The sequence below is a fragment of the Marmota flaviventris genome, chromosome 19 (assembly GCF_047511675.1).
Source record: "Marmota flaviventris isolate mMarFla1 chromosome 19, mMarFla1.hap1, whole genome shotgun sequence".
Lineage (NCBI taxonomy): Eukaryota > Metazoa > Chordata > Mammalia > Rodentia > Sciuridae > Marmota > Marmota flaviventris.
The window spans coordinates 27,701,952-27,713,245 of record NC_092516.1 but is presented as its reverse complement, the minus strand read 5'-3'; the positions used below and the strand labels follow the sequence as shown (position 1 = coordinate 27,713,245).

Sequence of the window (11,294 nt, the reverse complement as noted above, 5' to 3'; positions counted from 1 at the left end):
GGCAGGCTGAGGCAGGAGGATTGCAAATTTGAGGCCAGTCTCAGCAATTTAGTGAGAACTGAAGCAACTTAGTGAAACCTTGTCTCAAAATTAAAAAATAAAAAGGCTGGAGATGTGGCTCAGTGGCATGCACCCCAGGGTTAAGCCCCTGCTACCAAAAAAGAAAGAAAAGAGCAGGGGCAGAGGGAAGTGGGCATGCTTGAAGCACGTCAAGGGTCTGCTGTGGTACTAAGTGAGCCTGAGTGGGCATAGGTGGCACACAAGGCCAGGGAGGCAGGCCTTGAATGCTAAACTTTACTGTGTAGAGAAGGCGGAGCCTTGTGGGTTAGATTCCCATTCCTTTGTTTGAAAGGTATTTATTGAGCATCTACTCTGTGCTGGCTACTCTAGATTCTGGGGATAGAGCAGAAAACAAGCCAGACAAATAGTCCTTGCCCTCATGGAGTCCTTGGTCTATAACATCACGGTGACGATAATGTGCTATAGGGAAGATAAAGTAGGAAATAAGGAGTAGAGACTGCTGGGGCTGGGGGAGGATTTTAAATTCGATGGTCAGGTAGGCCCTTGCTGAGGAGGTGGCGTGTGCGGAAATTGAGAAGGAGGTAGGAGTGAGCCATGTAGGGAGGAGCACTTTGGGTGGAGGGAACAGCTCGCATGAGGACTGAGCTTGCCTGGCACACCTGGGTAAGGACCAGGAAGCCAGGAGGCCTGGTCCTCGCTGGACTACAGGGGGCAAGGACAAGCCCAGAAGGAGTGGAGGGATGTAACCCTTTCTTGACTTTAACAGCCTGGCTCTGGGTTGAAAAGGGACAGATGGGGGTTGAGGCAGAAGCAGGGGCACCCGCTAGGCTCGAGGTGACAGTGCTGGCCCAGGGCCATGGAGGTGGTAGTGGTGAGAAACGGTCATATTCCGGGTACCTGGGAAAGGTGGCGCCAACAGGATTAGCCTCTGGAATGAATGGGAAGGAGGTGACTTCAGACTGGGACATCTGGTGTTCGAGGGGTCTGCTTCCACGTGCAGGGGGGTCGCCCGGATGGCCCATGTGGGGTCCCAGCAGGGGCTGGAGGCTCGGAGTCAGGAATAGTCTTGCTCAGGTGGAAGTGGAAGTTATAGGCCACTGTCCAGGGAGTGCGTGTGTGCGTGTGTTCACGTGTGCGTGTTTGTGCGTGTATGTGTGTGTGTGTGTGTGTGTGTGTAAGAATGCTCCACCTGGAATGTTTCCTGACAATGGATGGATGGAGACAGAAGAGCCAGAAAAAGGGCCTGGGCTGAGTTAGACCCTGTGTGGAAGATGCCATGGGTCCCCCAGGGCAGCTGACCTCCTGGAATCTGGGGCACTCCGTGGAGCGGGGGTGGGGGTATTTGGACTGGAAGTGGCTGGGTGGGGGATGGGGAAGGATACTCCAGGGGGTAACCAAGGCAGGGATTGTGAGAGGGGGGCTCATTCCCCCTGGGGACTAGTCCCCATGCCACGCCCCTGTCCCCCCCCCCTGTCTGTTCTTTGATGTCCTGTTTCCACTGCAGTGAAGGGGGCAGCTGTAAGCCCCAATACCGGCTTCTGTTTCTGCCTCCCACTTGTGTGTGTGGAACTGGGGTGGAAGTGAGCTTCACCCTCCGCCTTCCAACAATTTTTTATTTTGAGGCACGGTCTCTCTCAGTTGCCCATGCTCTTCATCATCATCTGCCTCGGACCCCTGAGTCACGGGGTTCCCAGTATGCACCACCACTCCTGGCTGTCCACGCCCATTTGTTCTGGGCAGTGAGCTTTCCTTATTGCCTGGGCAATAGGAGGTCCTGGTATGTCAACGTGACTTGCCATGTCCTCTGTGGCCTGGCCCAGCCTTACCACCATGAGCAGTTGTGTGCAGTGCCCACCCACTGCAGTCCCTACAACCCATGGCATGCATCCTCTTGGTTTCTGCAATGTCAGTGTCCCAAGCCTGTGTCCTTCCTCCCCCATGCATGTGGCTGTGACCCCTAGCCCTTCCCCCTAGACATCACCTCCTCCAATCATTCCTCTGTGAGAGCAGGAGGATGAGTTTGGGCTCCTTCTGCATGTCCCATGAAGACCTAATGACAGCATTAACTGTCAGGCGCGGACAGTGTCTGTCCCCTCCTTAGACTCAGGAACTGAAGGGCAGGAACCTGGTCATATTTCACTGATTCCCAGAGTTTGCACATGTATTGTTAAAAATTCGCACATTTGAATGAGCAGTGTTCCCATAAAGGAGCCCTGGCTGGGACTTTGGGGGCTCTCCAAGGCCCCGGGCTTGGGCCTGGGTGAGCCCAAGGCTGTTGGGATCCTGATGTTGGGGGCTGCTGCCACCTGCTGGACAAGGCCGGTGTTGCCTCCTCCCCGCGGCTCCTGCTTTGCACCTGTGTGCTGGGGCTGGGATGAGGTCACCACCTCATCCAGAAGCCCTCCGGCTGATGGGAGAAAACGCTGTGACAATGACAAGCCAGTGCTGGGGAAGTACAGGGACTGGAGGTCTGGAGCAGGAAACTTTTGTGAAAGATTCAGGAACAGACATTTCTGGGGCAAAGTCGTGAGGAGAACAGGAAGGGCAACTGACCCTTCGTGGCTGGTGTTTGCATGCGTGTGCGTGCATGTATGTGTGTGTGTGTGTGGGGGGGTTGCTGTTGATGTTAAGGTTGTGCTGTTGTTGCTTTCTTGGGTCCTGCAGGTCTATTCTCTTGGGCTCCTTTCCTGGTCCTGACTCATTTATGGTACAAAGCACTGGTCACAGTGTGGGGTCTTATTTAGCCATTACTGTGACCCTCTCAGGGAGGCCACCCTACTAGACCCATTTTACAGATGAAGACAATGAGGTTCAGGGAGGCACCCACAGACAAGGATGTGAAGGGTCAGGTGACAGCGTTTATAAACCACCAGCCCAGCAAATCCCAGCTGTTTTGAGCACAGACTTCCAGTCCCCTGTCCGAGAGGCAGCTGACTGCCACTTTGGTTCTCCCCGGCCCCAGTCCACCATTAGTCCAGAGCCACCATCTGCCTCCACCCGAGGCCCTGGCCAAGCCATTATGGGGAGCAGGACTCGGGGGATGCAGGCAGTTGAGACAGCACTTTGGGATGAAATTCGCTCTATGCCTGAATATAAATCTCTCTCTTCCTTTTCCTAATGAGGAGATTAAAAGAGAATTGGCCTCATATTTTAATTTAAACGTTTAGAGATGGAGATGAATAATTGAATCCCTACTTAGGATGAGTGGTTAAAATATTGAAAATTTAAATATTTAAAGTCCTATATTTCAAAGGAGAATTTTATGTGGAAACAAAGCTTTCCCACTCTCCTGGTTTGTGAAAGATTTTTCCAAACCCTTCCCTTGAATTTCTGCCTCCCCTTGACATTGAAAGAATCATGTCTCATCCCAAGCGCCTCCTCCGGGACCCTTGACAATTGTCTCAAACCCATCATTGTCATTTTTGCTTGGAAACACAGCGCTTTTGAACCCATCATTGATGCCGTCACTCACTGATAATGAGATCCCAAATCCCGAGCATGATCAAGGTGGCTGTTTTACATTTAGGTATGTGAATATTTGGGATGTCCTTAGGGTAACTGCGTAATTATGTAAAATGGTCCTTTCCCATTCCTTCTCTCTCCGTCAACTTTTTCTCCATAGCAGTTCTTATAATATATGTACTTGTTCATTTCTTTCCGTCTGTTTTTGGTACAAGGGACTGAACTCAGGGGGTGCTTAAACACTGAGCCACGTCCCCGGCCCTTTTTATATTTTATTTTGAGACAGCGTCTTGCTAAGTTGCTTCAGGCCTCACTAAGTTGCAGAGGCTGACCTCAAACTTGTGATCCTTCTGCCTCAGCCTCCTGAGCCACTGAGATCATAGGCATGTGCCACCATGCCCAGCTTGTTTTTTTTTTTTTTTGGTACTAGGGATTGAACCCAGGGACACTTAACCACTGAGCCACATTCCCCACCCTTTTTTTATATACTTTATTTAAAGACAGGGTCTCACTGAGTAGCTGAGACTTGCTTTGAACTCACAATCCTCCGGCCTCAACTTTCCAAGCCACTGGGATTTCAGGCGTGAGCCACCTTTTTATGCTTCTTAATCAACTGGCCCACATTAACACCCCCAGTCATGTTTCCAGTCGACGTTGGATAGAACGCAGCATTCATTAAACGCACAACAGTGGTCCAATCAGAGGGAGGATCGGAGCAAGACCAATGAAGGACTATCTACAAAATAACTTCCCTGTAAACTACAAAAATGTCAAGGTCATGAAACTCAAAGGCTGCAAATTGTTCTTGATTGAGGGAGACCAGCAAGATGTACAATCAGGCATAATGTTTGATACCATAATAGAATATTTAACTGCAAAAGCTTTTTTTTTTTTTTAACATCAAACAGCAATTTGACATTGTTTCAAAATAAAAAGTTTAAATGTTAGCGAGTGTTAGCCCTTGTCCTGGCTCTGACAGACAGCCTGCAAGATTCACCTTGGACAAACACCTCAAGAATCCCTGTGGCTGATGGGTCTGAGGGGCCGTCTCTGTGCTCCCACCTGGGGACCACTGCCACCCTCTTACCACCATGCCTGAGCTTCATCCTTCCTAGCCCTGGAGCACCCTGGGAGCAGGGCCTGTCTGCTCATGGCAGAGCCATACTCAGGGTACAGGCCAAGCCCACCTCTTGACCTGGGGTACAGTCACAAAAATCACTGAGACTGGCCATTGAAGCAACCCTCACTGGGCAGGACCAGAGATCAGGAGTCACAGAGGGTCTTAGAGGAAGCATTTACTGCTTAGGCTGAGTTGGAAACACAACCCCCAAGACACAATCTTACTGCAAAGGCCTCTCAGTGGGGATGAGTCTCCTTATGAGTTTTGTCACTTAATGTGCCCATGGAGACAGACTGTCACTGAAGGTGATATGGGGTCCTGAGACCTGCTCTCTAGAGTGTAGCAATGCAGTTGCTGCCTGCCATGGAGGGAGGAGGGACAGTCAAGTTGTCTAGAGGGCTGGGTGCCATCTGAAATCCCATGGACTCAGGAGGCCGAGGCAGGAGGATCGCAAATAAACTTTTTTCCTTATTTCCTGTGAGGTGAGATCAGAGCTGTGTGGGGACGATGCCATTCCAGGTATCAAGGTGACAGGCCCTTCATGGGGGGGGGGGGGGCTGCAGCATCTTGCTGACCCTGTCATCACAAGAGGCAGTAGAAGGGAGGCCTGTGACTGGGCAGGAAGGCACTGGCACAGGCCACTGGGCAGGATGCAGGACAGGAGGGAGGGGCCCTATGCTCCTTGTCCTGGGCCCGCCTGCTGGGGCCTGCCCACTGGGTCCCGCCTGCCAGGGAGTGCCTTGCCTGGAAGGGAGGGCAAGGGCCATGTCCTTTCCTTGCCCCACCCTGCCGACAAGAGTCCCCGTCACCCGGCCACTCTTTCTGTCCAGGGCTCTCAAGGGGTAAGTGTCCTGAACCCACTTACCTTCTCCTTTCCTGAGGAGGGGGTGAGGACTCCTGTCTCTGGGGGCTCAAACACCCTGCCCATTCTGCTGCCCTGAGACCAAGCAGCAGTGTCACCTGCCGCCCTCTCAGGTCTGTGCTCTACTTCCCAGCAGCCACAGGCCAGGGTGCTTGAAGCCGGTACAGGGCACCTCAGCTTCCTCCCCTCCTGACACCAGCATCAGGGTCAAGGCCAGGGCAGAAAATTCCAGGGTGGGACACCTCATTTAGCGGAGCCCCAGATCACAGTCCCCTCCTCTGTCCCCTACAACAGAGCCCAGAATCTCCAGCGGCTGGAGCACTGGGGGCCATCCAGACAGAGCCTTCTCTGGACCAGGTCCTGCAGGAGCGGGATGAAGCCATCGCCAAGTGAGGACAGCTGTGGGGACTGGGGTGGGTGGGGAGAGGGCCACACTCAGGGCCCCTGCTGAGTGGGCAGGGACAGGGCCATCCTCAAGCCTCTGCTTGGGTGGGGGGGGGAGTCAGGCGATCCTGGAGAAAAGCCACTAGAACACCCACAGTGTGGCTAAGGCTGGGGCTGTGGTCACATTTGCCCACCGCCAGGGCCCAGAGCCTCAGGCTGCGGTCCCTGCGACCTGCAGGAAGCGGGCAGTGGAGGCCGAGTTGGACACATGCAAGGCCAGGCTGCGTGCGGTGGAGGCCCAGCTGCTGGAGGTCCTGGAGGAGAAACTGAGGCTGAGGCAGGAGGTGGAAGCCTGGGAGGTAGGTTGGGGATACCAGCTGGGCCTGGGCGGTGTGGGGAGCCAGTCCAGCACCAGCCCTGAACCTGCTCTCCTGCCCCAGGAGGACATGCAGCAGCTGGTGAGGCAGCAGGTCCAGAGTCAGCTGCAGAGAGAAGCCAGGGACGCTCAGGGTGCCCATGGGGTCCCTGGTGCTCCCAGGAGCCCCTGGGCCCGACTGGGGCGCTGGTGGTGAGAACTCGTCGGAGGATTTTGGGGAATTGTCTTTATTCATTAAACCTGGAGGCCTCGCCACTGCACACCCCCGTGCCCTCTCAGTACGCGCCCGAGTCCTGTGTGGCAACATGAACAGGCTGCAAGGACACGAAGCCTGGGACCTCCTGCTCCTCTTGCAGGCAGCACCTCTTAGACCAAGAAGCTTTGGACAGCAGCCATGAAGTCCTGGGGGCGGTCAGCATGAACCCAGTGGTTGGCGTTAGGCACTGTCTGTATCCGGGCGCCAGGAAAGAGTCGTCTAATCTCAGGGTGGTGACTGGGACTGGGCATCACAGAGGCAGCCATTGAGAAGGAGTAAATGGGGACAGAAAGGGACAAGCAGGGGTAGGGTGGGGAGAGAGGGAGAGCCACCTGAGTCCACATGCCCAGTAGTTTCCAGGCTCTCAGGTACCCTGTGCCCACACCCCAGTCCTCCCCAGGCTGGGGGGCTAAGGGAGTAAGGTGTGGCCCTCCTGTAGCTGGGGCTGGCTTACCACACATAATGGGAACTTCCACCAAGGAGGAAGAGAGTTGGCCCAGAATAGGGTTCCTGTTGTGGTGGGAAGTTCATAATCTCATCCAAGTGCTCAGCCAGGGCATTCAAGTTCACTCTCCATTGGAAGTGCCCATCTACCTCCACCAGGTTGGTGAGCAGGAACTGCCGCATGGCCATGTCCTGTGGGGGTCTAAAGTTGAGTGCAGGTGGGCGGCTCCCTGTGAGGCCACCACTCTGCCCTTGACAAATCCTAGTCTCAGTACCATCAGGGAGCTTGGGTGCATTACCTGGACGGCATGGCTGAGTTGCTTATCGGCCAATTTTCGAGCCTGGGAGCGGGGCATCTTATCTGGGATGTCTATGGACTTCATGGCAGCCACGTAGGTCGCAAACTTTGAGGTGCCTGTGGTCTTCACTGGGCTGATGTCCACTGCAATCAGCCGTTCTACCAGCTCTGGCTGTGGGAGATAATTGGACTGGGGACCAGTCTCAGAGCAGGCCCAGTTCCTGGAGCCCAAACTTGGCCCTCTAAGGCTTATGAGTCCCAGGTCACCTGCTGGGCATCTAAGGTCTAAGTTGGAGGGAGGTAGCCCCAGACAGGGGCGGCTCACCCTCTGGAGCGCCAGCAGCATGGCTGTCTTTCCTCCCATACTGTGGCCAATGAGGGCACAAGGTGCCAGGTCCAGCTGGGGCAGGAGGCTCTGCAGGTCCTGGCACATGGCCTCATAGCTCACATCTGGGCTGTGGGGGCTGTCACCATGGTTCCGAGCATCTACTGTCAGCACCTGGGGAGATGGAGCAGCACAGGTATCCCAATAGGGACTGCAGATCAAGGTGGGCGAGTCTGGGGACAGACCTTGAGGAGGGGGAAGGGCTCAGATTGTGAGAGTGCCCAGTGCCCAGACCCAAGAGGTCCAGATGGAGAACTGGGGATGCTCTGCAAGAAAAGAGAAGGCCCAAGGGGTGTGACCACGTCTCTGAAGGAATGGGCTGGCTAGGTGTAGCCCCGGAATAAGTCCAGAAGGAGACTCCAAGAATTTCCAACAGAGGAACGTTAAGAGGTGGTGAGCTCCCTGCCGTCCCTGGTGAACAAGCAGGGACTTTCAAAGGGAGGGTGTTGGTCTTAGCTCAGTGTGGAGCAGGCCAGTGGAGATCTAAAACATGAACGAAGGATGGACAAGTGGCAGCATGAGGGAATAGGAATGGGGAGTCCCTCCAAGGCCTGGGTTCGCCGGAACAGCGAACTCATCCTTGGAAGGACTTCTTCCATTTCTGCTTCAGGGTTACAGTGTCCAGAAAACTGCCACTCCTCAACCAGGGCCCCCAAGGTGAGGGTTAGGGACTGGCCCCGCCCCACTCATAGGCCCCGCCCCTAAGCCCCGCCCCACCCGGAAGCTCACCCTCCGGCCTGTCTGCTGGGCCAAAGCCTTGGCAATGGAGTTGAAGTTGGTTTTGCTGCCGAAAAGCCCATGCAGAAGGACTATAGCCGGGAGGGTCGTCTCCCCGTCCAGAAGCCTGTAGGACAGCGGTAGCGGCCTGCGGGGACGATGGGGGGAGGGTCTGAGTTGGGAGAGGGGGAGGGTTGCCGAAGGAGAGACGGGGGAGGGGGTGGGCCCAAGGGGAGGAGGGGCCGTTAAGGCCATCGGGGCTGGGCGGGAGGAGGAGCAGAGGGCACCACTTCCCAGTGCCCTTGACTGACCTCGGCTTGCCCTCCCTTTGGCCTTTGCTGCTGCTGCGTATGACGGGCACCCTCGAGAAGCTGGGAGTGGAGGGACCGAGCGCCCCACGGGGAAGCCTGCAGGATCGGGCCCAGCAGAGCATGCCGGCTACTACCCGGCACGCACCTCGCAGGGGACGGCCTGCCCACGCTCCGCCTCCCGCCTTCGCACGGAGCCCTGCCCATTTCTGTCTGGAGCCCCGCCCCTCTCCTAGCCCGCAAAGAGTCCATCGAGTCCCCGCCCCCTGGTTGTGTCCCCTTACGTAATCCCAAAGACCAGTCCACCCCCTGGCCCCGCTCCGTGCGTCTCTACGTAATCTCGGCAGGCTGCGCTCGGCCGTGCCCCTGGCCACGCCCTGGGCGGAGCCATCCGATACTCTGGCTCCGCCCCGCCCCGCCCCGTCGTGCGCTGCTCTACGCAGGTGGCACAGCGATCTGGGAATCCGGTCTGCGCCGCTGCACACGGCCCCAGTTCAGAGCGCGAGCTTGCGCGGCCTCGGGGCGGATCCTTGGCAAGCCCGAGAGGCTGTGCCTTGGCCGGCGCCCAGCCCCCACCTGGCTTCTTCATCTGTCCTCACGCACCGCACTGGGTGGGTGCCATTCTTTCTATGCCGCCGGCGCGGGGGTGAGAGGCGCCAGGAGTGGCTTCTGTCGTCCGGGCGCCAGCTTGGTGGCGCCATGCTCCACAGCTGGGGTTCGACGGTACGGGAGCACTTTATGCGTCCTGAAGTCCCCTCTAGAAAGAGCTAGGAGGAGCTCTAGAGATCACCTTCAACCCCTATGGGCTTTTCACAGAAAATTGAAGCGCAGAGAGGGTAAAAGATTTGTGCAAGAAACAACCAGAATTTCGGTCTGGTCCCTTTCCTGATGCGAGTCAGGGCCGAGACTAGGGTCAAATCCCAGCCAGATGTTTGCACTATTGCGATCATTTGCTGGACAGATCGGCACCCTGCCATTTAGCAGCAGAGTAACAGGCAATCCTCATCTTTCCACCCTCAGAACTTAGCTCATCTTGCATGGAAACCACTTCGTTTGGGAACCCCAGCCAGCTGTCCTGGTCTCTCCCAGTTTGGGCTAGGTTGCTTCAGGTCTCAGCTGGCCTCCCCTGCAGTCCATCCTTTAACACTTTCAAGAGTAGCTGCTTTTGATTTTTTTCTTTCCCAGTTGGTGTCATCAAGGGGTCCTTCTGCTTAGAAGCCTTCAGGGACTCTCTGTCCTTAAAGTTAGGAGTTTAAATCAAAGCACTCTCAGGCTCCCCCAGTGAGATCCTTCCCGCATTCCCTTTTCTGGGGCTATGTTGGCCTTCCAGAATCCTGCCCATCTTTCAGGGCCCAGGATAACTGCCACCTCCTCTCAGTTCTTCCCAGATTTCCTGAGTTGAGATGAATCTTTTCTACCCCGTGTCCTCAAAGCATTTGTCAAACTCCTGCACAGTTCTCTAGAGCTGGCCTTTCCTGTGTCTGCCCTAGGCCAGTTTCCTGTGTCCAAGGTGTAATAGTAATTTTGCTGAATGATCATCAAGGGGTTCAAGAGCACCTGCAAGTGCTTACGCAGAGCTTCAGTAGGTAGCCAGGCCATTGCTCCCTCCAGACCATGACCCGTGGGCCCCCAGTGACACACCTGCGCTCCCCCACCTCCTTTGGGAAGTAAATTGTGTTCTCACTCCCAGGTGCCCTCTCCTTGCCTGGGGCTCTCAGCAGGTGTTCTGTTCTAATCTGAGGAGGGCCCTGGGGTCACTGGGGACTCTAGAACACCAGGTGGTGTGCTCTTTTGCTGCCAGCTTAGTTTATTAGGGGTGTGATGGGGACACCTGAGCCCCGGATGGGGCTGGTCTTGGCCTGGGAGGGGTCATCCAAGGGTGCTTTTCTAGAGCTGGGGAAGCAGGAAATGGAGGCTACTTGTTCAGAAAGGTAGTATTTCAAAGGTGTTTTCAAACACTACCCCCTCCCTACTGTCTAGCCTTGTAACCTGAGCCTGTCCCATGACCTTTGACCTCTCGCTCTGGAGCCAAAGAGCTGGGAGTTGGGGGCACCTCTGCCTTGAGGCCTGTACTCAGTCCCTAGCCCCCAGCCCAGCCCTGTCACCCAGCTGGTCAAGGTTGGGCCTGGTAAGCAGAAAAACCTGTCGGTTTGAGGTTTCCGTGTGAACATTCCAGAGAAAGTGGTGGGCGGGTGGCAGCTGCCTGTAAAGGACCCGCTGCTGTTGAGGAAGGCCCATGGCTGCCCACCCACCCTCCCCAGTTTATTGCAGGCCCGCTGTGGGTTGGTGAGGGTCTCCCTCTCTCAGGCGGGAGTGTCAGGCCAGTGGGGTAGAGAGTACATTTTCACATGCTTGTTCCTGGTGATCCCAGCCTTCCTGGGGCATCCATTCCCCCAAGGAAAGGGAGGAGGCAAACTGACCCAGCTCCATGTCACCCAGCCAGTGGGTCACTCAGCCAGTGGGTGGCCCAGTCCGGATTCCTTCCTGGAATCTGCCCTCCACTGACCCTAGTGCAATGCTGCTGTATTTCGTCACTGCCATTGTGGTTGGGGACCAAGGGCCAAAGGGGTGTGGCTTGAAGCAGCAGGGACACTGCACTGGTGGTGGTGGCGGTGTTGAATGGGTTAAGGTGGGAGGTGGCTTGTGTTCCATAACCGCACC

At 55.8% G+C, this 11,294-nt stretch overlaps 1 protein-coding gene across 2 annotated transcripts; it reads right to left on the bottom strand.

The window, feature by feature from the left end:
* Positions 1-6,434: 6,434 nt before the first annotated feature.
* Positions 6,435-8,822, bottom strand: Abhd11 (abhydrolase domain containing 11). Of its 2 annotated transcripts, XM_027948520.2 has the most exons (6): positions 8,637-8,819; positions 8,338-8,473; positions 7,549-7,722; positions 7,225-7,395; positions 6,936-7,117; positions 6,435-6,724 (listed from the first exon to the last, which is right to left on the bottom strand). In XM_027948520.2, the coding sequence occupies exons 1-6, from the start codon at positions 8,756-8,758 to the stop codon at positions 6,592-6,594; spliced, it is 918 nt and encodes a 305-aa protein (XP_027804321.1). In that variant the 5' UTR covers positions 8,759-8,819; the 3' UTR covers positions 6,435-6,591. The 2 variants fall into 2 exon arrangements, with proteins under 2 accessions (XP_027804321.1, XP_071461526.1); XM_071605425.1 differs by lacking the exon at positions 6,435-6,724 and having other exon boundaries at positions 6,942-7,127; positions 8,637-8,822.
* Positions 8,823-11,294: the final 2,472 nt, after the last annotated feature.